The sequence below is a fragment of the Diplotaxodon limnothrissa genome, linkage group LG15, assembly GCF_057381915.1.
Source record: "Diplotaxodon limnothrissa isolate DT_005_m linkage group LG15, D_limnothrissa_male_GT1.1, whole genome shotgun sequence".
NCBI classification, from domain to species: domain Eukaryota; kingdom Metazoa; phylum Chordata; class Actinopteri; order Cichliformes; family Cichlidae; genus Diplotaxodon; species Diplotaxodon limnothrissa.
The window spans coordinates 21,773,852-21,798,886 of NC_140610.1; the positions used below are offsets into that span (position 1 = coordinate 21,773,852).

The 25,035-nt window shown below is 39.7% G+C and overlaps 1 protein-coding gene across 1 annotated transcript in view; it reads right to left on the bottom strand.

The window, feature by feature from the left end:
• Positions 1-2,896: 2,896 nt before the first annotated feature.
• msraa (methionine sulfoxide reductase Aa) overlaps positions 2,897-25,035 on the bottom strand; it is a 61,402-nt gene continuing 39,263 nt past the window's right edge. The window contains exons 5-6 of the mRNA XM_085372569.1: positions 21,057-21,163; positions 2,897-3,638 (exon numbers count right to left, since the gene is read on the bottom strand). Of these exons, the coding sequence (XP_085228695.1) occupies positions 3,468-3,638; positions 21,057-21,163 (278 nt within the window). The 3' untranslated portion in view covers positions 2,897-3,467. The remainder of the gene's footprint in view (positions 3,639-21,056; positions 21,164-25,035) is intronic.

Consider the following 25,035-nt stretch of genomic DNA (forward strand, 5'->3'; position numbering starts at 1 on the left):
TGATGCGTGCCAGTTCATGTAGAATATGAGATAATAATATGCTCTTTTCCCCTGTGAGATTTGAGTCACTATCAAGTCACTCACTGGATATATATATATATATCTAATCTCCAATGTTGGTCAATAATAGTATGTCTAATATTAGTGAAAGTCTTACAGTTCACTTAGGGTCACATGGCTATCTCAGGTACCATGGGGCAGGGTAAACCCTGGATAGGTGTCTATCACAGCCTTTCACTACTACCATGGAATCAATTAACCTAAAATTAAGGAACAGGTGTAGGCACAGGGAGAAGATGCAAAGTGTTTTTAAAAACGTCCCACCCTGGATTCAAGACAGTACCTTCCTGCTGTGAGGCAACAGTGCTTACTACTGTATCAATGTAGCAACCCAGTTAAGAAAGCCAGCAATTGCAGTAAGTGCACAGACCAGGAACAGAATGGGTTAAATGCTGTAGGTCTCCAGAAACGTCTGTGGCTATCATTTCTCACATCCTGAAGATCTGAATGTTACCAAATAATTTTAAGAAACATATTCCTCATAATTACAAGAAAGTGTGTCCAATTTTTAAAATAAAGGTTAATTGCTTCTTGAAAGCAAACATGATACTTTGAGTTTGTTCTTCATCAAAAAGAAACGAAGCTTTTCTTTAAAACAGTAATACGTTTAGCAGGTGATGCATTTTGTTTTTATTGGCTTTTTAAAGGTGAAGATATTAACCAATCAGATTAAAAAACAAGCTCTTTCAGTAGTTTTTAAACACCTCTGAGGATCTTTTTTTTAAAAATTTGATAAGAATTGAAGGCACACACATGAATACACGTTTTAGGTCTTACTGGACCTAATTAAACATGGTGCACATTTGAACAAAATCTCATATGATAAACTCCTCCATTCCAAAAATAGTGGTCAGATTTGGCTTTAAAAGCCGGTCGAGCTGTGGTCCTGAAGCACCATGGAGGTGATCCAACACAGCACAGATCCTCAGAGGTGGCGCTCTGCCATTTCCAAAGAGACTCATCTCTTCCATCTCTTTTGCTTTGTGATGGTGATGCCAAGTTTTGGAGTGCCTGGCACCAAAATGCATCCTCCTCCTCCTGCTGGTGTGTGTGTGTCTGTGTCCAAGCTTTACCATCAAAACACACACATTCACTGTACAAACACAAATGGTTGGAGATTAACAGTGATGACAGACAAGTCACGGTTTGCAACATCGCTTCAGGCAAAGATCAGAGTAAGGAGGTCATCCATAATCCCAAACCCGAAACACAGCAGTCACAAGCCAAACAAAAGAGCAAACCAAAGTGTTCCAATGCATTTAAAAGCATGATATCTGCTGTTTGTATCTTATAGGTTGCTGCACATTTAAGTGAGAATTTGTTTTTTTTGTTTGTTTTTTTTAATTAAACGAAGGTCAGGCACTCGTGGTGGAAAAAATCCTCCAATCTGTGTGAACCTGTAACATTAAACACTGTCTTTGTTTCTCTCTTTCTTTTTGCAGGATCCATCGAAGTGACTGGACAATACATCTGGTTTTGATAAGGTTCTAAAAGGATTTAATTGCAACCTCAGATAGCAACAAATATTGCAGCCGGACTTGTATAACAAAAATTTAGACAAAATGCAAAAGCATTGTAAAAAAGGCAAGTACTGTACACCCCATCATTCTTTAGCAGGAATTAAGTAATAATGTCCTGAATGACTTTATCAGTCCCTCACATCCTTGTGGACACATTTTGGTCTATGATTCTTTACAGTGCTTTAATGTGTTGATGCTTACAAGCATTAATTTATGCACAACACTCTAAGGTTCTGATATAGAATTTCAATCAGTTTGAGGTCTGGACTTTAAGTGGGTCATTGCAACACCTTGATTCTTTTCTTTTTCAGTCATTCTGTTATAAATCTGTCAGTGTTTTTGGAGTCACTGTCCTCTTCCATGGCCTACTTTCAACTTAGTTTTGGCTAGCAGACATATTTGACTCTAGAATACTTTGGTATACAGAGGACTTCATGTAGCACTGCAAGGTGCACAGATCCTGTGGCAGCAAAACAAGCCCAAATCACCAGACCTTCCTTCACCACTGCGCTTGTGACAGTTGGTGTGGGGTGTTTGTGTTGGTATGCTGTGTTTGGTGGCACTGCGCATTATGGCCAAACATCTCCAATTTGATTCCAAAGGACAAAGTCTTGTCGTTTGTTCAGATTCAGCTTTGGAAACCTAAACTGTGTTGCTGCATTTTTATTTTTTTGAGAGGGAAGAGACTTTCTGATAGCAGCTCTTCCAAACAAGCCGTACTAGTTCAGCGTCCTTAACTGAGTTTGCTGAGATGTAGCTCTTGGGTTTCTCTGACCTCAACTCCTGACAAGAATGGCAACTATCTTGAATGTTTTACATGTACAGTATGAATAATCTTTCTCACTGCAGAATGGTCAACTAAATTGTTTGAAAATGACCTTATACTGTAACCCTTCTCAGACTGATGGTTAGCAACAGTTGCTTCTCTAAGGTCACTGATGTCCATCCTCTGTGGCATTGTGTTAACACACAACTGAATCCTCCAGACCAGCAAACTGTCAAAGCTTTGGCTTTTATAGAGGTGCTCACAATTAGCAGCAAATACTTACCCTGTTAGCTTCTATGGAAGCACGCTCCTGTATTCTTGGGTTAATTTCTGTTAAATAAAAGATGACACTCTGTAATATGTTTGTGTTGTTCAGACCTGTTAAGTTTCTTTCAGCTGTGGAATGGTGAGATTTCTTTACCTGTAAAGAATGACTCTTATCTAGAAAAAAAAAAAAAAAAAAAGCATGTGTAGTATACACACGGGGCAGTGTAAAAGTCATAAAACACAAAAGACGCAGCAAGTTCTCAAGCTGTTTTATTCCTTTTAGTCTTTAGACAGCAGCCCACTCTCAAATATGTTTTTAAAGGAACTTAAGCAACAAACGTATAATTTTCCCAAAGCAGTTGCAAATTATAAGAGCTGATTAAACAAACTACTACAGTGAAAAAGCACTCCACACACTAACAATTCTTAATGCTGTGCAGGATTTCACTGCTCTCTGACAAGATTTCATTTTAAACACCACCTTTTCAGGATGCATGAAATTACTCAGCATTTCATCATTGATTATGTGTCGCAGAACTTTTTTTGGACTACACCTTTTTCAAAAGATTTTTTCAAAAGACTGTGAGGAGTCTTTACTGGCTTTCAAAGTTTATGTTGTGTCAGAGGGTGACATCTGGCAGGTACTGATCCTTAAAAAAAAATCATCAGATAAATGTGGACTATAATCCGATGTAAAAAAAAAAAAAAAAAAGTCCATAAAATATGTCAAATGGTAGGAATTTAACCATCTGAAACACAAAACTTTTTGCATTAGTGAATATTCTCTTTCAAATCGATCCATTGCGGCATCCTTGCAGACAGATCAGAGATATTTCTCGGCTGTTTTTGGCTGTCTAGGCCTTCGTCTTGATTCCCATCGGACACGCGACACCTGTGCCTCCCAGTCCACAGTATCCATCGGGGTTTTTGCTCAGGTACTGTTGATGGTAGTCCTCAGCATAGTAGAACTGCTTGGCCTCAGCAATTTCTGTGGTGATGGAACCGTGACCTGCCTGTGTTAGTACCTAAAAGACAGAGGGGAAAAAAGAAAAGAAAAAAATCACAAATTACTGGACAGGTCATTATGAAATGAAAAACATGAATATATGAGCAGTCCAAGGCTAATCCACATCCTGCCCAAACTGATGGATCCAAATCAGTTTGTGATCGTTTCTTGAAAACAGCAAAGTGATCTCTGCCGGTTTTCTTTCTTTTTTTTAAAAAAAAGACAAAACAGACAAAACAGAACCACTTGTACAACTGAGTGGTTTCCAAATCTTCCACCTTGAGGCAGCTTTTATCTGACCCAAACACTTACTTTAATTCATTACTTTTTGGTTAATTTATTTTAAATAGTATATCTATAAATCATGTTCTTACTGACACTCCTTCAAACAGACTGGGGATGTTAACTCGGCCTTCAAACTTGGTGCACCCTTTGTTGGGTGGCGTTAAACGACACTAACGTGGTACTAGGGGAGCTAAAGAGGAACTTAGAAACCAAAAGTCCTTTCTGAAAGAAACTTTGCCTGCTTCAAAAGAGCAGTGAAGACAAACAACAGGCAGAGAGACGAGGTGACGGAGAACATCCTGCAAAGGAAAAAAAAAGTTTGTAATGCTCAAGAGTGCCTTTATCTGACCATGCAAACAAAAAAGCATATCTTTCTAGCTGCTCAAGAGATTATTTTCTGCAGATATGAAAACTTGTGTACTCAGAGACTTTGGTTTGCCCTTTTGTGTGACATGGAAACAAAAAAGTTGAAATTCACTGAAATAATCTCATATTAGCAGTGCAAATCATATACAGTACATTACCCCAGAGACACAATTCAGTTCAGCAAAAACAGATATGGTGACAATCACACACTGACTCTAATAAATTCGACTGGATTTATAAAATAAGTTAGAGTCATCAGGTTCCTCAAACTCAGGAGGGATAGATGCTGAGACTGAGTTTCCCACCATTCATCAATAAAAATATTCTTGTTAGTCTGCACCGAACCAATTTAACTGCAAGAATGATTTGACTTTGAGCAGAACTCATCTTATCAAGGTTGTTTTCTGCAGGTACTTATTAGCATCTTGTCTCTCTTGAATGTGTTTATTCAGCTCCAGGTGGGGCGGTACCTACAAAACAGACAATGCGCTCACACGCATTCAGTGTGTAATCATTTGGTGATGACACCCTCTCCTCCTTGTGATAAAAATTACTCAACCAGATGGCGTGTGGGTTAAATAAAAGACAGAGAAACGGTAGGCATGAAGACGATGAAACTTTTGCTTCTGATGGAGGGATGTGTGTGTGTTTTTAGCATGTGCACAGACATCATGAGGCTTTTTATTGGATCGCACCCTACGGTAGATGTTGGGAGACATAAATTTGGCAGAACATTTACAGGTTTAGCCTTTTATCTGCAGAGCTGCTGTTATTCTTCCTGACATGAAAGCTGCTAAAAGGAATACAAACCCAGAGCCCCTGTAGCCACTGCACTAGGTTTATGCTAATTAACCTAAATAATCATAAAACAGAGCAATTTTTCATGGTTCAACTCGGGATCTTCACGAAGGCTGGATTTGGTTTATTTATGTCAAACTCCCTCCATGTTTATTTGGTTAAAATTTTATTTGAAAGCCACACAATGAGGTTAATTATTTAAGCACTCAGTGCTTCAGAACATTCTGAATGGAAACATACTATAATCCACAGTTTGATTATATGCTCCATATCCTGTGATTTTATGGCTTATGTGGCTTTTTCTACTTGATAATGTTATAAACACAGTGAAATAAAAACACAAATCTTTTAAAAAATCTGTATTTTCCGACATTTGTAATTAATGATATTCAATGAAAAAATGCGACAGTAAAATGTTTTACTCTTGATAGTTTTATTGCTAATATAACATCTAGTCCTTTTACTGAATATTATATTTCTTATTTAAGTACCATGAGCTTCACAGACATATTGATACTTATTGGAAAATAAAGCACTTTGATTCAACATCATGTAACTACACGCTTCATCAGTGTTTAGCTTGGCGATTGCATCCATCGTCCTTCCCTGCTTTTATTCCCCCATGCAGTGTTTTTGTCATTAGCCAAAGACCCAAAGGCCTCAAATAGGTGACCTGGACCTGAAGCACAGCAGGGTCCTTCTGCTCTGGTCTGAATGCAGTTTCATTGATACTGGGCCTTGACAAGCAACAGCCAGAGTGTAATGGTACAAGATTGGTTTAAATGATTGGGTTACAGTTCCTGAAAGCCATCAATTTATTCTGATTCAGGTTAGTTTGGGCCTTTAAAACCAGGAATTAGAAAAAAAAACTCATCCCAAAGAAATTCCCAATGACATTTGTGTTTGATAAATTGAAGTCTAGCCGTTAACATTTTGTCATGCGTCTCTTTTTATGTGCTTAGATGAGGAGGGTAGGTTTTCATTAGCCTTGACCCTTTACTGCCAAGTGTATTACATTTGCATACATTTTTAACCTCTTAGCTGTAAAAGGCTGGTGGGGTATTGTTGTCACCCGGCTGGTGGGTGGGCAGGAAGTGTGGACACCCAAATTTGTGAATGCAATAACTCAAGAATGAGGTGAAGGGATGTCACCTGGAATTTTCAAATTCATGTGTCCATCTAGTAGGTTGCTGACGGGTAGCCCTCAGGAATTTATACTGTTAGTACCATACAAACAAGCAATACTGCAGATAGTAATTAATGGCTATCTCCAAGGCCGTCTTACAGGGTTCTTCGGGATGATTTCCAAAGCAGCTGCCAGTTTTATATCACTTGGTAGGAGTCATGTTCCATGTTTTTGAATATGGTTCAGTAAAAAGGTTGTCCATCAACTTGATTTTCATTTTCGGGAAGAAAAAGCAAAACAGGGATAAACTGGCACTCGTGTAGCTCTTTTCTAGGCCACATCAACAGCGAGTTTAGAATCCCAATATACCCAACAAGCATGTCTTTGGGAGGAATCACCACACAGGCACAGGCAGAGCATGCAAATTCCACACTGAACTTTCCAAATAAGGGTTTAAACTCAGAATCTTCTTGCTGGAAGGCAACAGTACTACTCAGTAACCCACCATTACACCCAAATGAAAACCAGATCCAGGTGGTAAGCAGACATTGTGTTGGTATAGCAAAACAAAAGCATCTACTATTTAATGTACTACGTGGTGGTATATGTGCATTAAAATACTTCTCCTTTCAAGTTTCTCCCTGCAGGATACATTCACGGTGCATTCAATTCCATGAATGCTGGAAAAACCAGCATGCTCACAGACTCTACAGCTTGAGATCTCTCATCACGACCACATGACCTTCAGGTTTGTTTGTGCAAGCGGTCAGAAAGGGATTGGCTTAAAAATAGCAGCTGCAAAGGCATCTGCCTGGACACAAGATTACTTTGAATGTGAAATCAGCCAAATTCAAATCAGGGAAGGTTTATGATTTTATGGACATAGTGTCATGACTTTTTTTTTTTATCACATATCTTATATGAGAGAAAATAAAGAAAAACACAATAGTTCATTTAATAGGTCCTTAAGGACTATTCTTTCTAGCAGCTTCTGTCTGAATGGATATATTGGTGCGCTGACATCTACCAGTCGATTACTTTGATGATATGGCAAATAGGTATAATGTGAAGCCCCTGTTTGGACTGCACTTCCAGTTTGAACACAAAGAACTCTTTGGGGAAATACTAAAAAGTTCTCACTTTATTTTTAGTACAAAAACAATCAAACTAAAGCTGCAATTTCACACATTGGTGCCTCTAATACTTAGTGAGAGGTAATTGTTTGCAAACCATTTTAACTTCATTGACGTCAGCACTCGGCAGTTGTTGAAGAAAATGTCAGCAAACATACCCAGAGGGTTTAAGCAGCTTTTATAGCAAAAAACAAAACAAAAACAAAGACACAAAAGATGTGACGCCGGCAAGTTCTGCTCTTAATGCAGTTTGCTCACTGCTGTTTGATTCATTGCTTCCTGTGAAGATTCCCCACCATGACTGCACTGACACCACAATTTAATTTGAGTAAGAAGGGTGGAGGTATAGCACAGCAGCAGTTAGTCAGAACGGGATTCTCTTTTCTGCTGCAGCCATTCGTGATTCAGGCTGGTGAGCTGGATTCACAAGTACAGTAGGCAGGTTTATTTTTAGAAGCTTGTAATTATCTTTTGAGTGTTTATAGTTATGTCATATCAAACATAACATAAGATATATAGGGGTGGGATTCACCACACGATATCGACAGATTGTCTCTGACTGTTTGCTGTCTGATGCTCTCCAGTTTATTTTCTTGCTGTGACTTTCTTCTTTTCTACAGCAAGCTAGTTCAGTTTTCTTCACATTACTGTCACTCATGTGATAAGAGTCACCACAAGGAGTCATGACACAGTCGCTCTGGTCAGTTAAACTGGTGAGATACAAACTAAAAATATCAGTATTTGCTGTCAGTGAAACCAGAGTTTTATGGATGGATTCTACATCAGTATATGCCCCAAAATACGCTTTCATTGACTCCTTTGAAAATCATTTATTTCCCAAGTAATTTGTGACAAAATAACTAGCTGCCTCTCTATCCTATCATTCATACGAACTCAAACTCCACCATCTTGAACTGCAATAAGCACTGGTAGTCCTTGTTCTGCCCTGCATGAACCAGATCTCCACCTGCTCCCGGTTCTTCCAGTTTGGAGCAGACCTCTAAAGCAGAACAAGGACTACCATTGCCAGATGAAGTCCCAGATGGTGGAGTTGGAGTACATCTGACTGCAGGACGAGAACCTCTCTGGGAGAGCAGCTGAATAAAACTGAGCAATCTGCCCAGTGAACCAGCCAGCAGAGAAAAAAACAGAAAGGAAGTGTTATCAGCATCAGAACTTTCAAAATAAGACTACTAAATGAATCGTGAATGGCGTTATTCTTTCACACAGAAGGGGAAAAAAGACTAAAAGAATAATATTAAGTAAGCTATCAAGTATACTTGGTGGGGAAAGACAGGCTCAAGTAAAACCATATTTTGTCACACCTGTACTTACATATATGGATGCATCAAGCTGCAGATTCGGGAAAGTCTGGTTCTTTTACAGTAACCCCAAATATCTAATAGCTGTCATCCCTGTTGGACAACGTCTCCCACCCCATGCAGCAGACTGTGACAGCACTGAGCAGCTCCTTCAGTGGGAGACTGCGGCACCCACGGTGTGGGACGGAGAGATTTCGCAGGTCTTTCCTCCCCACTGCTGTCAGACTCCACAACAAAGACTTTAACTGAACAAACACACACATCCACACATGTGCAATAACACTAAGTGCAATAATCTTTCCTGGCATCGTTGTATTTTTACTCAGTTGTATATAGCATTCGTATTCTATTTTTATCTTATTGTATATTTTTATTCTATTTTATTCTACTGTATATAGTATATTATTTTATTCTATTCTGTACAGTTGTGTACTGTATTTATTCTTATTGTATTCTAATTTTTGCGTCATAACTTTTGCACTGTCCACTTCCTGCTGTGACAAAACAAATTTCCCACGTGTGGGACTAATAAAGGTTATCTTATCTTATCTTATCTTAATATCCTGATTTTAAATCTCAGCCACGTTCAGAAATAAAGGAATTACCTTGAATCAGCAAGTGGAGATCTTGGAATTGTTATTTTACTTACCGAGTGTGAGATTGTATCTCGGCGCCTACAGTAGAATTACAAACACCAAGTGGATTAAAAGCTCTGGCAGCTATCAGCCTCTCAAACTATGTTTTGTTTCTAACACTGCTTCTGTTCTCCACAGGAACAATGTGCACATCAATATTCATGAGTGACTTGCATTGACCATTGGTTGTGGGAGTGTAGTGGGCGGACTATGTGTGAACATTTTGAAGTTGATTGTGATCTGTAAAGGGAGCTGTGTGCTCACAGTTCCATAAATTCGATTTTTTTTTAGGTTCTGACATTTTTTTCAGGAATTCTTACCATGACTTGGCCGTGAGACATGACTGACTGCTGACCGATCACAGTCTGACGTCTTTCGTGACCTTTGTTAAGTGATTGGGAAAGTGTTGCCAGGACAAATGATTCTGTATATGAATATGCAGAATCTGTAGGCAAGAGGCAAATGTTTTGTTCCAGAAGCTTTAAGGGTTGTGTTTGTAGTGGAAGTACTATTGACCAGTTGCCTTTGAGCAGGCTTTGGTCGACTGCTGGCAAACAATCTGTGTTTAGAGAACAAGACAGATGGCATTTGCCAAGATGCATCTGACAACTATTGGCTATCGAATGACAATGATTTAGCTTTTAATTATTTATCTGCATTTGTAAACAATGACCAGTGGGTGGAAATGGAAATCTTGGCCCAGATATCTGCTGGCTACACCGGAAACTCTGAAAAATTGGCTTCAGCCGAGGGTGACCAGGTGTCCCACTTTATATACAGCATTTTTATTCTTTATCCAACTGCCGAAGGTAAACAAACGCCTCATTAGAAATGTGTGGCTCAAAAAGAGAAGTGTTGATATATCAGAATCAGAATCAGAATCAGAATACTTTATTGATCCCTGGGGGAAATTATTTTTTGTTACAGTGCTCCATTTTAAACCAACATTAAGACAAGACAGACAATACGCTAACTAAGAATAGTACAATATATACATATATATACATACATACATACATAAGTCACTTATAAATAAATATTTGGAAAAGAAACGTGTAGTTGTAGCAGCAAACAGTGTGTTAAGTGGATGCGTTGTACAGGGAGATGGCCACAGGCAGGAATGATTTCCTGTGTCGTTCAGTGGTGCTTTTCGGTAATCTCAGTCTCTCACTGAACGAGCTCCTGTGACTGACCAACATGTCATGGAGTGGGTGGGAGGTGTTATCCAACATTGTCTTTATCTTGGACAGCATCCGCCTCTCCGACACCACCTTGAGGGAGTCCAGCTCCATCCCCACAACATTGCTGGCCTTACGGATCAGTTTATTAAGTCTGTTGGCATCTGCGACCCTCAGCCTGCTCCCCCAGCATGCAACAGCATAGAGGATCGCACTGGCCACCACAGACTCATAGAAAATCCTCAGCATTTTCTGGCAGATGTTGAAGGACCTCAGTCGCCTCAAAAAATAGAGACGACTCTGGCCCTTCCTGTAAAGTGCTGTGGTGTTTTTAGCCCAGTCCAGTTTATTGTCAATGTGTACTCCAGGGTATTTATAGTCCTCCACAATGTCAACATATCATATCATGTCAATATATGTGGGGATGATGAATGCATCCCTGCTGAAACCCAAACAGAACAGCACAACAAATAACAGATAACAACGTTAACAGTTACTGTGATAGAAAAAGGGATGAACAAATGTAAAAGGACAACACGACCACGTTTCCCCTGAGGTTTCATTCATTCTTGAACACATTAGGAAATTTGCAATCAGATAACTGTTGAATGGAATTGATGCAAAAGACTTTTAAGTGTCAAGTTTTAGTAATCCTCCCACATTTTACCATACAAATATACTCTTTGACAATATCTCAGCCAGCAGCACGGCCCCCCAGAGTGGGCAAGATAAACTACATGAAACAGGAGGAAAACACGGTGGGTGACAGACGGAGCATGATGCCGGCTACTTTCCAGACTTAGTTAAATGGTAACTAAGTCTGGAAAGTTCATTTTTAAGGTGCTTTTCAAAGACATGTAGTCACAAAGCACTGTGCAACAAAACAAACAAACGTCATTAAAGAACCACAAAGAGAAACAAGACAATGAAAACCACCCTGGGGTCCAGTTGGTTCATGTCCTTGCTTTTTGTTGATGTTGTTATATTAATGTTATATATTATTAATTTTGATTTTTGTACTGACACTGTGATACACTACACACTGCAAAACAATTAGCGTTCACATTTAACTCACATGGTAACAATGGTGCTTATGGCTCTTTTTCTGAGCTGGTGTAAGAGCTGTCACTCATACTCTGCTATGGAGACCAGTTGAAAAAGAGAGTCGCTGTTTGTTGTGCGAAAGCGCCGATCAACTATGGGGTTACAAGACAATCCTCCCGTGTGATCTCTGTGGTGAATCTGAACTGTTTGCGATGCAATCTTATCAATAAGTGTGTATATATTTATGTATGCATATATTTATGTGAAATCTTTTTGTAACCATGGTAACATGGTAACCATGAGTTTCAGCACGTCACAACCAGACAGTCAAAAACAGTCAAAGCTGGAGTCTGCTGTGTCTGAATTCTGCACTCAAACTGCTTTACATCATCTCCCTGGTATTATTATAACCTGTGGTTTATGTGGGGTCAAATAATACTAATAGAGCTCACAATGAATCATTTCTGTATGAGTTATTTGCAAAACCAAATACATCAGGGGCTTTAAAGTGCAACGAAACCTGAAGCCAATAACCAGATTTTCATTTCTCCACATCAGGTCTTAATGATGCTCGATGACAAACTGTCTAATCAGTGCTACCTGTAAGGCTGTGTGGCTTCCTGTTTACCTCTTGCCTGCTTTGTTAAAATTAAAAATGTTTCCACACATGCACTGCAACCCTGAACTACGCAAGACATTTTCTGAAGGCGCTGTATGTCAACCTGAATCATTTTAGAATCACATTGACACACTTATGTGTGTAATATCACATTACCATGAGCAGAGTAGGAATGTAGTCAGCTGAAATAGTGAGAATTATGGGGGGGAAATGACTTGATCTTTAAGTAAATATAAAATGATAAGATAAGACAAATCTTTATTAACATAGTAGCTTTTTGAAATTTGTACAATTTCCAGCACAGTCAATCATCAAACTATCAGAGTGAACATTGACAGATTTATATGTTTATATAATTTTGTGATAACAGACCTTATCAGCCACTGAAGAATGTATGTTAAAAACATCTTCTGGAATTGTCCATCATGTTTTCAACAAATGAAGCAACAGACAGTTGCATTTTTAGACTTTTTACAGGTTTTGATTACAGTAAAACACCTTACAGTGAATATTAAGGATGCACGGCACCATGAGCTACTTTACAACTTCTGCCAGTTTCAGATGACGAATGACGAAATGAGCATCTGTGGAGAATTTCGAGCAGCCGCTAACTCTGATAGAAGTCACCATCAACCACCACAACCAGCTGTTTCTTATGCGAGCTCGGAAGTTTCTGTTGTGGTTTAACTACACTTCGAACATCTGTTTTCGTTTTCATTCGGAAATGGGTGCTATTGAGGGAATTGTAAATATCATAACTGATCAATCAGCATGCATTAGGCAGAATGCTGGTGTTTTATACGCAAAGCTGGCTTCACTGTAAGAAAAACTAAATGGGCATGAGGTTGTTTTATTTCAAATCAGAAACACTTATATTGTAATTATGAAAACTCAAATAAAATATGGGCTATTTTCTGTAGAAACATGTAAATAATTACTTTAGCCATTTAGCTCCATTTACTCCTACTCATTGAGCATGGGCTCTATAGCTCTATAGCACCCCCTGCTGAACCCCAAATGGGATTAATGGAAGTGTAACGGCTCTCCTAGAATGGCTCTGGTTAGACAAAGCAATCACCATCAGATGAGGATGAGGTCAACATGTCCTGCTTCCTGCACACTTCACGTAAACCATGGACGATATCCTTTTTGTGCTCCATGAGAGGAAGATAAACCTCATAAAGACCTAAATCTCCTTCTAAGTAACCTTCTATCATGACTCATTGTGATATGTTCTTTTCATGATCTGCTGGTTGAATTTTTTTAAAGTCGCTTTTCAAGCCAACTGTGATTATTTAACACGCACACACACAAAAAGGCAAGCTTTCATCTGAGATAATAAACACTGGTTACTGGACAAAAATATGCATGCTAACAATAACTCGAGGAGGAAACCTGTAATACCCAAAATGGCTGCATTCTCCATTATGCTGCTGTAGTGGCATCTTTAACTGTGTTTCATTGCATTTGTTTGTGCTGGTCCTGCTGCTGTTAGCAGCCTGCTATAAATGCATAATTCACATCCATTAATTTGCATGTCAGAGAAGTAGATTGCTCATTTGGAATGCAAATACCTTGACTGCTCTGGTAAAGCAGGAAAACGTGAACAACACTGATAAGCACCCATGAAACAGAGAGAGGAATGAAAAAAGGTGAAGCTGGCATGTTAAAAGAACTAGAAAGGGATTTCATAGACAAAGAAGAAATGGAAAGAAAAGGAAATAGGAAAGGGGAAAACAGCTATTTTGTGTTCAGAAGTGGATATATGAATGTTCATGAAAAGAAAATGTAGCCAGAGAGGTGCATCAAGAGAGAAAGAGGTGCCAGAACAATGAGTACAAACTGCTTTAGCACCCATGCTTGCACCCACAGTCCGAGCACACATTATTACATAAAGCGAGCATGCAAGTGTGCGCGGGTACACACACACACACACACACACCACTTCCACCTGCCATTTTAGACGCAGTGCACACCCTAATGATGGGTAGGAGGCAAGAAAAGAAAGGGGAGGCTCCTTTCATGCTTTCAACCACCAGCCGCCTGCAAGGTAATTTACTGCAGTGCTGTTGTACCTTACACACACATATATACACACCAAATTCCCCAATCACTCTCTGTGTGAACAATACAATCAAGCCAGGCGGCGAAGCGAAAGTAGTCAATACCCTGACACCAAATTAACCAGACTCTTTCTTCTCTTTTAACCCTCTCATCTCTCTTTATCACCAGTCCTGGCCTAAACTTTATCTCCGCATTGCTCTCCCCTCTACATTTTTTATACTTGCACGTGTAGAATAAGGCAATAAACATTCAGTTTGTGTCTGAAAGGCACGTCCTGGGAAATTCCTCAGTGCTGTGATGCAGTTTGCATTCTCGCTTTGTTTGAAAGAAGAGAGAAAAAGTAGGCGGTTGGCGTGAGCATCCACAGCCACTGTGGATGCAGAGACAAAGACTTTAACAAGATTTTTTTTTTTTTGGTGGGGGGGGCATAAATTCATAAATATTTTAAAGACAGCACTGTACCATTGCGTGCCAATTTAATGCACAGAGGTAAACACTGGAATACGATGCATCTACTATCTCAAAATGAGGAGGGGGGAAAAAGACACTAAATAATTCAAATTTAGCCTGATTTTTGGCAGGGGAATGCTTAAACTTAAAACTGTTGCAGCTTTATGTAAAACATTACATATGGAGGACTGCAGACCCAATACCTAACCTTCAGTGTATGTATACGTGTGTGTGCGTTATTTTGCAACTAAAGGGATTTTCGTGGAGGACAGATTTAAGACCCAGATGGTTTGGCATGGAGTCTGTTTGCTATAGGCCAACTGCTTGCACACACACACACGCACGCACGCACACGCACACACACACACACACACACACACACACACACACACACACACACACACACACACACACAGATGGGAGAGGTGGGGTGGCCAATCTGGTGAGAAAAAAAATGAGAGAGGAAACAAAACCTAAAAGAGATTTTTATAGAGGAATCTATCCATCCATCAAATGTCTCTGTAATTACTCGACAATGTAAATGGAGGAAGTAAAAAATAATATAAAAATGCTATTAATAAGACATATTATTAAAACAGGGCTTTTTGAGAGCCTAAGAAATACTTCACATAATGAAATAAAATACAGGAAACAATAACCTGAAACATATATTACAGGGCAGGTGAAGTTTAAGTTTAATATCAACATTGAGTATAGTCTTGGATGTGTAAGGAGTTCTGAAGGAATTGGGGAAAGCCATGATGAAAAGTCACAACAGGTCTTGTGCTTAGTGCTGCAGCAGAGAGAAATTTCCCACCCAGCAAAAGCGTGTCTATAAAGGACAACTTTGTTAACATCTGGTTCAAACTAAAGGGTGAAAAAACATCGTCTCCCAATGACACATATGAAATATCTGCCTCCTCAACACTTCTGCAAAATCATGTGACAGCCAGCACGACCTAACGCACATTCTTGTTGCTGTGAAGTAACAGTGCTAACCACTGCACCACCATGCCACCTCAGCATCTGAGAACAAGAGCTTTTCAGTGTCACAGAGGCTCAAACAGGTAAGTTCACCATGCAAGACACAGAAACGTAATCCTATGAGAAACATAATTTATATCTATATATATGTAAATGGTGAAACCAAATGTTTTCTTAAAAATATATTCCTGGCTGGGATGTTGTGTGGCTGTCTGATTTTAACCATTTCACAGTCAAATAAAATGTCAATCCAAATGGTTAATTTTTTAAATCCAAAGATGTCTAAAACACATTTACATTTTTGGAAGAAGCGGGTGCTGAGAAAAAGGTCACACAGCAACAGATAAGAAAGAGCTTCTGGACATAAGTGGAGTGTGTAACACATTAATGCCGTGGCAGACGGCTACATTTTGATATATCTGTGTATTAGTGGAAGTGTTGGCATCGAGGTTTTTGTTTCCCGCCTTGCCAGGTGGGGGTTGTATTTATTCACACACAAGTTTGCAAACCTATGTTTGAGCATTCGAAACAAAGAAGTTAGCTTGGGAATAAAACAAGGAGACCTCACCATAGTTTTATCTCTTTTAACAAGGACATGCCCATTGTATTAGATCTGCAAGGAAAAATGCATCATATACATATTATCTTGAATGCAATTGTGTAATATCGAAGAGGGAGTCACATTAAACCACAGCCAACTGCATTTTCCCACTGGTTCTGCATCCCTCTGGAATCCATGAAATATTAGGATCTAAAACTTGTGTTTATAACATCTGGCATACAACAAATCTTACATGTGTGAAATATCCATAAGCTGCTCTAGTGATTCTGTTTGACTCGAGTGAATATTTGCAATAATGTGCTAAAAGCCTGCAGGCAAACAAGTCACCATCTACCTGTTTGTCACTCACCTACAATGTCTGTCCATTGTTAAAAATGGTGACTCAATTTCCACAAAATAAATAAATAAAAAGTGGGCTGGCTGGGTCTTCAGCCCATAATAAGATTTTTTTTTCTCTAGTGGAAAACCACTTGACAAAAACTTCATTTCATTTTGTTATGTGCCTCCAGCCTCACTCCAGCAAATGTTTTGATGAAAGTTGAACCATTTTCCACTCATATCTGGATCAATTTGCATCCTGCCCAGTAAAATCCTCATTTAACTGAATCTTTGCAACGACTCTGTTATCTTATTCAACACACACTGACTGTACAGAATGGTAAGGAAATACATAGTGATCACATTTTGATTTATTATTCAAATGGACACAAAAATGTTTTTATTGCACCGTCGTGTAAAAACAACACTAATTTCTGCTTTTGAAAAACTATACAGCCGGTAAGTTCACTATGTTCCTGAAGCCTTTGTTACTCACCATGTTTATTGTATACATAACTTTGGTGACTGGTTAGTGATTTCAATGTGTCCTTGGTTAACCTCGCTGGCCATAAAGCCAAAGCATTTCCAAACAACTGATGACGATCTGCTTTGAGGGACAAACTCGCCGCCTCTTGTCGTTCCAGACATTTGAGTTTTGTTGTATATCTGTTGTTTGATGTCGTGTTCCTGATTGCGGAAACTTTATGCTGCAGGATGCAGGGAACCACTGTGGTTAACACGTTAGATCTGCAGTCTATTGGCAGAGCATGCATTTTGAATATTACTCGATCGTGTTCACTTAACTGTGGAAAGCCAAAGTCTTGATCAAGATTCAAATTCAATTAATCGTACGGCCCAAGTGTGCCTGTCTCTTGCAGCCCTGTCTCGTCTTGTCCAGCTGCATTTTATCAGCCTGCTACACAAAAATCTAAATCAGTTATTAATTTATATGCAATTATTTTTTCTTTCTTATAGATCCCGTGTTTTTCAGCTAAGTGTCTGAAGATATGTGACAGCAATACTGTCAATTCTGCCCTTTTATCAGCCCTTACAGACATTAAATAGGTTTACTTTACAGTGGGGCAAAAAAGTATTTAGTCAGCCACCGATTGTGCAAGTTCCCCCACCTAAAATGATGACAGAGGTCAGTAATTTGCACCAGAGGTACACTTCAACTGTGAGAGACAGAATGTGAAAAAAAAATCCATGAATCCACATGGTAGGATTTGTAAAGAATTTATTCGTAAATCAGGGTGGAAAATAAGTATTTGGTCAATAACAAAAATACAACTAAATACTTTGTAACATAACCTTTGTTGGCAATAACAGAGGTCAAACGTTTACTATAGGTCTTTACCAGGTTTGCACACACAGTAGCTGGTATTTTGGCCCATTCCTCCATGCAGATCTTCTCGAGAGCAGTGATGTTTTGGGGCTGTCGCCGAGCAACACGGACTTTCAACTCCCGCCACAGATTTTCTATGGGGTTGAGGTCTGGAGACTGGCTAGGCCACTCCAGGACTTTCAAATGCTTCTTACGGAGCCACTCCTTTGTTGCCCGGGCGGTGTGTTTTGGATCATTGTCATGTTGGAAGACCCAGCCTCGTTTCATCTTCAAAGTTCTCACTGATGGAAGGAGGTTTTGGCTCAAAATCTCACGATACATGGCCCCATTCATTCTGTCCTTAACACGGATCAGTCGTCCTGTCCCCTTGGCAGAAAAACAGCCCCATAGCATGATGTTTCCACCCCCATGCTTCACAGTAGGTATAGTGTTCTTGGGATGCAACTCAGTATTCTTCTTCCTCCAAACACGACGAGTTGAGTTTATACCAAAAAGTTCTACTTTGGTTTCATCTGACCACATGACATTCTCCCAATCCTCTGCTGTATCATCCATGTGCTCTCTGGCAAACTTCAGACGGGCCTGGACATGCACTGGCTTCAGCAGCGGAACACGTCTGGCACTGCGGGATTTGATTCCCTGCCGTTGTAGTGTGTTACTGATGGTGACCTTTGTTACTTTGGTCCCAGCTCTCTGCAGGTCATTCACCAGGTCCCCCCGTGTGGTTCTGGGATCTTTGCTCACCGTTCTCATGATCATTTTGACCCCACGGGATGAGATCTTGCGTGGAGCCCCAGATCGAGGGAGATTATCAGTGGTCTTGTATGTCTTCCATTTTCTGATGATTGCTCCCACAGTTGATTTTTTCACACCAAGCTGCTTGCCTATTGTAGATTCACTCTTCCCAGTCTGGTGCAGGTCTACAATACTTTTCCTGGTGTCCTTCGAAAGCTCTTTGGTCTTGGCCATGGCGGAGTTTGGAGTCTGACTGTTTGAGGCTGTGGACAGGTGTCTTTTATACAGATGATGAGTTCAAACAGGTGCCATTCATACAGGTAACGAGTGGGGGACAGAAAAGCTTCTTACAGAAGACGTTACAGGTCTGTGAGAGCCAGAGATTTTCCTTGTTTGAGGTGACCAAATACTTATTTTCCACCCTAATTTACGAATAAATTCTTTACAAATCCTACCATGTGGATTCATGGATTTTTTTTTCACATTCTGTCTCTCACAGTTGAAGTGTACCTCTGGTGCAAATTACTGACCTCTGTCATCATTTTAAGTGGGGGAACTTGCACAATCGGTGGCTGACTAAATACTTTTTTGCCCCACTGTACTTTGTTATGACCTCGAATTCCAGCGTTCACCTAATGGGACTCAACTCCTAACATTTAAACTCAGCGCTCTGTGAAACAAAACATTAATTTAAAAGAAAAAAAATTCTATCAGTTGACAACCTCTTACATTTGTTTTCAGCTCAGCAAGCTTCAACTATTACTCCAGTTAATGCTAAATGTCCAGTAAATATAACACAAGATACATTTTATGATTATCTTCAACTCAAGATGCTTTTGGGGAAAAGCTGCCTAAGAAAACTGGTACAAACACAATTTCTGACATGAAACAATAAAGACAATCACATTGGCCTTCTCTGTGTATGGACGAAGCTTAACTTCGGGACAATTTAGTATCATTACATGTCCATTAGTTGATGTTTTTCAGTTGTTATGGTAAGAGTAGGGTTCATCCCCCACCTCTCACCATGTTCCCAATCCACTCTGATGTCTTAGGCTCTCTACTGGGTTGTTGTTAATGAATGCTCCCACATTATTACTTCTCCCTTCTGCTGGACGAGCTGTTTTTGATATTCATGTTACACGCACAAAGCCACAGCATAACCAGAACCATTATGAAACCCCAACGACTGCACTCCATTCAGCCCATTCAAGTGCTTGATTCTGAGACAAATTCTGCTGAGAGAAAAAAAAAAAGGTTTCCGAAAGAAAAGGAAGGGCAAACAGGGTGAAAAAAGGCCTTTAATGAAGACCAGACTACACTAGAATAGAATAGAGTAGAATAAAGTAACCTCTTCTTCGTCAGTTTCCATGGCAACAAGCCCTTTGGTGGGATGGTGGTGGAGAAGCCTCAGCAGGAGCGTTTGAGAGAGGCAGCGTGTGAACATCTTCTGTGTGTGCAGACTTTAAAAGCATATGGAAATATATGGAGAATGCTGCATGTACACACCGACAGGTCCATTATGTTTCAGTATTCACACACTGTAGTCAAAAGTCTCTGATACAGACGGCAAGAAAGAGGGCTGAGAAGCAGAGGGGGATGCTGGTAAATGGAAGTTAGTAACAAGGAGGAAGAAAAAAGAATCCAAATGGAGGATGAGGAGACAAAGGGTGCGCTTACATGGATGCAGGGCTTTACTGGCTTTACATCATATGCTGGAGGGTTTCTTTTAATGAATGCATAAAAAATTGAAATGTTTCTGTTTCTTCATATCTGTGCAGGAATACGAATACAAATGGTTAATCTGACTAGTTTGTGTTGATCTCAGCCACAATCCCGGCAGATCAGCTCATTTCAGTGCAAGCACACAGCAGCTGACAACTCATGGCTGATGAGATGCTTCTACACATCCAGTTATCAAATCTCACATATACCATGTTGCTTAAGCTGTTACTATAGTTATTATGCATCTGCAATCCTCTTTGCAACCCACTTCAACAAACATTCTGACATAATCAGTGTTATATATAGCCATTGATCTGCCATTGATCTGCTCTGTCTGCCTTTGGCTTTCCATGGAAGCACATGGAAGGAGAACAAGCTAACAGAGACTTGAGACTTGAGCATTGTGGGCATGAGAAGTAGAGTAGTTTTTATATAGACAACCAGAGGAGTCACCACCTGCTGACCATAAGACCATTTAAGACTTTTACTTTTAGTTCCAGATATGCTTGAAATAAAGTCTGTTGTTTCACTTTACATATTGGGAAACGGGCCTCTAGTCACTATCTATCCCATATTTATGGGATGTCTCTCCGTGCAGCCTTTTTCATCATTTAGCATATTTGGGTTTTTTTCAAATCCAGAATAAAGGCTTCTGAAATCAGCATATGATGTTTAAAGGCAAAGAGACAAAAACAAGGCATTTAAAATCACCCAGTCATAAAAACAAATGACAGATATATTCGTGTACCTTCTGGTATTGCTCTTTGGAGGCCAGAGCTTCCTCAAGCTGCTGCTTTGTGTAGGTGTAGATGGCAGAGCGGTATGTCGTCCCAATATCGTTCCCCTGACGCATCCCTGCACAAAAACAGACACGCAAAAAAAAACAGACCAAAAAAATAAATACAAAAATCAAGATTTGACGATTTCAGCTGACGCGAGGTGCCGTTGTCCTCAGTTCTTGGCAGAGGGAACGTCACATCATCTGAAAACAACAGCTGACAACATTTCCAAAAATATGACTTGTCTGTCTTGGTGGAACTGAATGCTGTTTTTGACTGATTTGATCATCTCGCCGTGCATCCTTTCATCATTTAACTGTCATCTTGTCAGCCTGTCGACAACCGCGTCTGGTTAACTCAAAGGTTTCTAATGATGGCAATGTGTGTGGGTCAATCTGTGACGCACACGCAGGTGCAGACATTTATGTTCCAATGTGACTGAAGATATTTCATCCACCTACTGACAGCAAATATCATCAGCTTTACCTGCACCTGCGCTGCTGACATTGGCATGCATAACAAATCTAAATCAGTACATTAAATGTGTTTATCGGGAAGTTTTATGTGAAGGGATTGCCTAAACATGTTATGCCTCTCATTCAAAGCAGCAGCAGACAAAAAATGACATGTTTCAAACTAATTCAAACTAATGCTGGAGCAGCTTTTTCAGGACCCTGTGGCTCTGAAGGGTCTCGTTTATTTAGACGTGACTCACAGTTGCAGCCAGTACAAAGATAACAGATGCATTCAAAAACATATTATAGAAATTATAGAGTTACAGAAATATAAAGGAACAAGCCTGTATACATGGAAATGTGACTCCTAAAGTGCATTTACATGAGTTATTTTAACATTTAGACCCTTCTGCCAAAACGACAGGATAAAGTTAATAGTAAATAATTAAATGTGATGATCATAACAAAAAAAACAAGAGGGATGTTAGATTATCAAGGAGACTGCTGTGTCTCTATAAACAGCAACACTGAGGACCACATAAAGCAAGCATGGAAAAACACCAGCTGCAGCAGCTCCCATTTTTCTCTCAATAAGATGAGGATCATTACAGAAATATGACCTTTTACATGCTTCATTACTTTTCAGTATGCTGACATATTATAATATCTTTTTGTTGTAATGTATGTTAGATAAAATAACATTTATCCTATATGTGAATGAATGAAAACCTGTTTCTGAAAACTGTAATTTTTTTTGATACTGTGGGAAGAATTTACACTATTTTGTGGTGGGGTGATAAAAAGAGAGGACAAAAGCACTTAGCTTGCTACACATTATATCTAAAGGAGTTGCAGGGCCATGGAATTAGGGATGGGTATCGAAACCCGGTTCTTGTTGAGAACCGGTTCCCACTGTTTCAATTCCTTGGAATTGTTTGCCATTTTTGCAAACGATTCCCTTATCGATTCCATTCGCCCCGAATGATGTCACCACGTTGCGGAGCGTCATTTACCTGGCAGGGAACACGGCGCCTAAGCGGCTCAAACGCTCAAAAGTTTGGTTATACTTTACGAGAACGGATGACAACAGGGCGACTTGCAATACTTGCAAAGTAGAGATTTCCTTTAAGGGAGGAAACACTACGAATATGCAAAAGCATTTGCTCACAAAACACGCGAAGACCTTAAATGAATGTTGTGTTTTTAATTCCGCTCCAGACTCGTGAAGCTCAACCCAGCAGCAGCGGTAACGTCTGCACATCCTCTCCCGTTAATGCGGCAGGTAAATAACCAACTAACAGTGCATATTATGTTAGCACGATCTGCCTTGTTACAAAACCTGCCATTACTGTGCATTTAGGTGACCATGATGAGAGAGACAGACAGAGTCTGGCTGGCTCAGATGCTGGCAGTTCTCGCTGCAGTCTACCGGTAGCGTCTCCTTTCAGGCCAGGATAGACGAATGTCACCGAGCAGTGACTAAGTTTGTGGTAAAAGGCTTGCACCCATTTGCCACAGCAGATGCCCCCGATTTCACTTTGGTAAGTGAATGTGTTTAATTGTAGGCAGGGACATTACTGGATATTCTTGTGTAATTGCTACTGAATAATTTATGTTATACTTTGTTCTTGCTACAGAAGAATATTTATTTTATTATTTTACATTTACAATTTTTTTTCCTGGGGACTCTGTGTTACCCCATTGAAGAGCCGTGGGCTGTGGATCTCTTAAGATCTCACTGCTGGGTTTGTAAGGCCATGTTACTCCTAAATTTCTATCTTGTTCAAAGAGAAGATATAAAACACAGTTCTAAGCTAATCGACCTTAGTGCTCTCCTTTTTAAAAAAGAATCGATAAGAGAATCGATAAAGAATCGAATCGTTAAACAGAATCGGAATCGTGAAAATCTTATCAATACCCATCCCTACATGGAATACATGCCACGAAACTCGTGGTGCACGATTTTCTGCTGATGTTGTAACAACCGTAATTACAACATAGCACCACTAGGGAACTTCCCTTTATTATAGTAGGAGGGGAGACCCCTAGAGTTGTGCATGGCCCGTAGCATTACCGACAGCCAATCACATTCATCTCTTCACTGTTGTTGTAATGGACTAACCGACTCCAGGACCTGTATGACCGTAGAGTCGACAGCTATGGATTAGTGGTCTACCTACCTGACTAGCCACTAAGTTATCTGGTTAACTTCCAGACTGCACACCCGCTAGACCTGCTAGCTGCTCCTCCCTCCCCAGATTTCCATTACAATGTTAACGCCAGAGTTAGCGGAGTTACCGCAGTCAGCAAAGCATTGTCGACTTTTACACACTATGAACCTTAGCACTCGATGACCTAGACGCTTTCATTTCCTTTTCTTTTTTTTTCTTTTTTTTTCTTCTTTTTCTTTTTTCTTATAATTTTATATAAATGCAAATCCAGATGTACCAGATTTTTGTTTATACACAGATCAGTCTTGCTAACATTAGGCAGGCTATAAGGCCTAAATAAAAGGCTAAAGGTTTTTGTTTCCGTCCTGTCTAGACCAGCAAACCAGAGACACTGCATCTGTTCCAGAATCATAGATCTCTCATAAAAAAAAAAGATTAACCTCTGCACTCTACAGGCATTTCCCTGGGTCCATCATTACAGATGCATGCTGTGCAGCTGAGCTTTGTTTAAAGTCAAAGAATTTTAATTTAAATTCTAGCCAACAGTATGACTTTCCAAAGATACCAGATATGTCAAACACAGTCAGGTTATAAAATGATGCAACAGGGAGCTTGAACTTTTCCATGCAACTATAAGAAACTGGAATTACCGCCCCACACTTGTATGCTTCTGCCAAACATTGAAATTGTAGTGTAAATCCAGCATCGGTCCAGACTCATATGAGGTAAAAGGCCACAGAGACATTTACCTTTGACCACATAACTCCAATCATATCATTCTTAAGTCTCAGAGAATCCTAGTCGCAGCTGTAAAGAGAAATTCCCTCCAATTCTTCCAGAGGTCGTCATCTCACAGTGGAGCTTTGATGACAAAAATCATTTGCATTTCAAGAGGTTTGTATGAAATGAATAGATATTGCATCCATTAGAACTGAGCCTACATTTTGTTTCTTTTCACTTTGCATAATAGAGACATGAAATTTAAGCATATAATAACAATCTTCATCAGTTTGTCTTCAAATCAAGAAAAAGTTTCGTTTAAACTCATCAAACTATGTGGGGGGAAAAGGAGAGGATGAATGAAACTTGTAAAAGCCTATGTTGTGCTCAATAAAGCTGTCTTCACACAGACGCTGCAGCCCTGAACCTTTTTAGACATCACCATTCAGAGCTGCCTGTGAGAATGTGGTATTTCATACTGAGTCAGTGAGTCAAAACCAGGTAACATTGACAGTGTGGAAGGACACTGTCAATGTTCCACTATCATTTTCAGTTGATAGTGGAATATCTAGGAGGGAAGAAATATCCTGAACTGGCTTGGT